Consider the following 1304-nt stretch of genomic DNA (forward strand, 5'->3'; position numbering starts at 1 on the left):
GCAAAGTTTTATTATATGTATTAATTTTGACAAATTAGTGGGTTGACTTTTGGTGAATAATATTTTTTTTGGTAACGAATATGTTTGGCGGTTCATTTTTCTTTCTAAAGAAAGACACGTGGAAATAAAGAATATCTCTACATGAATCTCTTCTTATATATTGTCCTTAGAGGGTTTGAAATTGAAAGTGATCATACCCTTCAAAGTTCAAATACCTTTTCTATCTCACCGTGGAAATGACGAAGTTTCTTTACAGCTATGCTGGAAAAATCATACCTCGTCGGAAGGACGGTAAACTTCTTTACGTCGGAGGCCACACTAGGATCCTTGCGGTTAATCGATCTATAAGTTTTGATGGTAAGATCCAATATAGGACTTGTTTCGGTTTGATGGTTATAATGATAGTGATTTACATAAATAATATGATCTTTAATTAGTTAATTTTTCATTTTTATTTTTAATGAGTGATTGATGCATGGATATGTTACATATGTATATATAACAATGTCTTTAATTAGTTGGTTTTTCATTTTTATTTTTAATAAGTGATTGATGCATGGATATGTATGCAGAGCTAAATGTGAAGTTTTCCAAATTATGTGGCTATTCCGTGGAATTCAAGTGCAAATTACCGGAAGATTATCTTGATTTACTTATCTCAATCAAATGCGACGAAGATCTTGCGAATATAGTAGATGAGTATGAAAGATTCTCGGTTCATACACAACATGATACGAAAGTTAGAGTGATTCTCTTGCCAATCAAGTCGAGGACTTCTGAACCATCAAATAATGTTTCAATCGTCGATCAATCTCATACAAAGGAGTATTCTTCGCCTTCAAATGTCACATTTCAATTGATTAAAAAACATGGTGGTAAATATAAAGGAGATTGTCAATGTTTTGGTGCGCCAACATCAAGATACATTGATGTTAAGAAAGATGTTTATCGCCTCGTCCTACGACCGTATGGTTTTGTGGCTACGAATTAATATGAACATTTTTCAAGCAGAACATTAGAGAAACGGTGTTGGAGGCAGTTGCAGCCATTCACGCCGGTTTAGTCAGATTCATCGGAGGTGGAAAACATGGAGATACGGAAACATACATATATATATAATCAAAGAGTTGCATAATCTACTTGTGTAACTAGTTTCATTTGGTATGAATTGATTTGAGTATAATATAGTATTGTTAGTGTTGTCCAGTAAAAATAGATAATGCAACATAAAATTTACTAAAGTTATTTACTTGTAGTCGTAATTGTGAGTAGATTTAGTTAAAGCAACAAAAACAGATGTGGAG

General features: G+C 32.7%; 1 protein-coding gene across 1 annotated transcript; it reads left to right on the forward strand.

Moving 5' to 3' along the window:
- Nucleotides 1-236: 236 nt before the first annotated feature.
- LOC124930126 lies at nucleotides 237-991 on the forward strand. Its single transcript, XM_047470487.1, has 2 exons — nucleotides 237-357; nucleotides 573-991. The coding sequence occupies exons 1-2, from the start codon at nucleotides 237-239 to the stop codon at nucleotides 989-991; spliced, it is 540 nt and encodes a 179-aa protein (XP_047326443.1).
- Nucleotides 992-1304: the final 313 nt, after the last annotated feature.

This window comes from Impatiens glandulifera, chromosome 3, assembly GCF_907164915.1.
Source record: "Impatiens glandulifera chromosome 3, dImpGla2.1, whole genome shotgun sequence".
In the NCBI taxonomy this organism is placed as follows: Eukaryota; Viridiplantae; Streptophyta; class Magnoliopsida; order Ericales; family Balsaminaceae; genus Impatiens; species Impatiens glandulifera.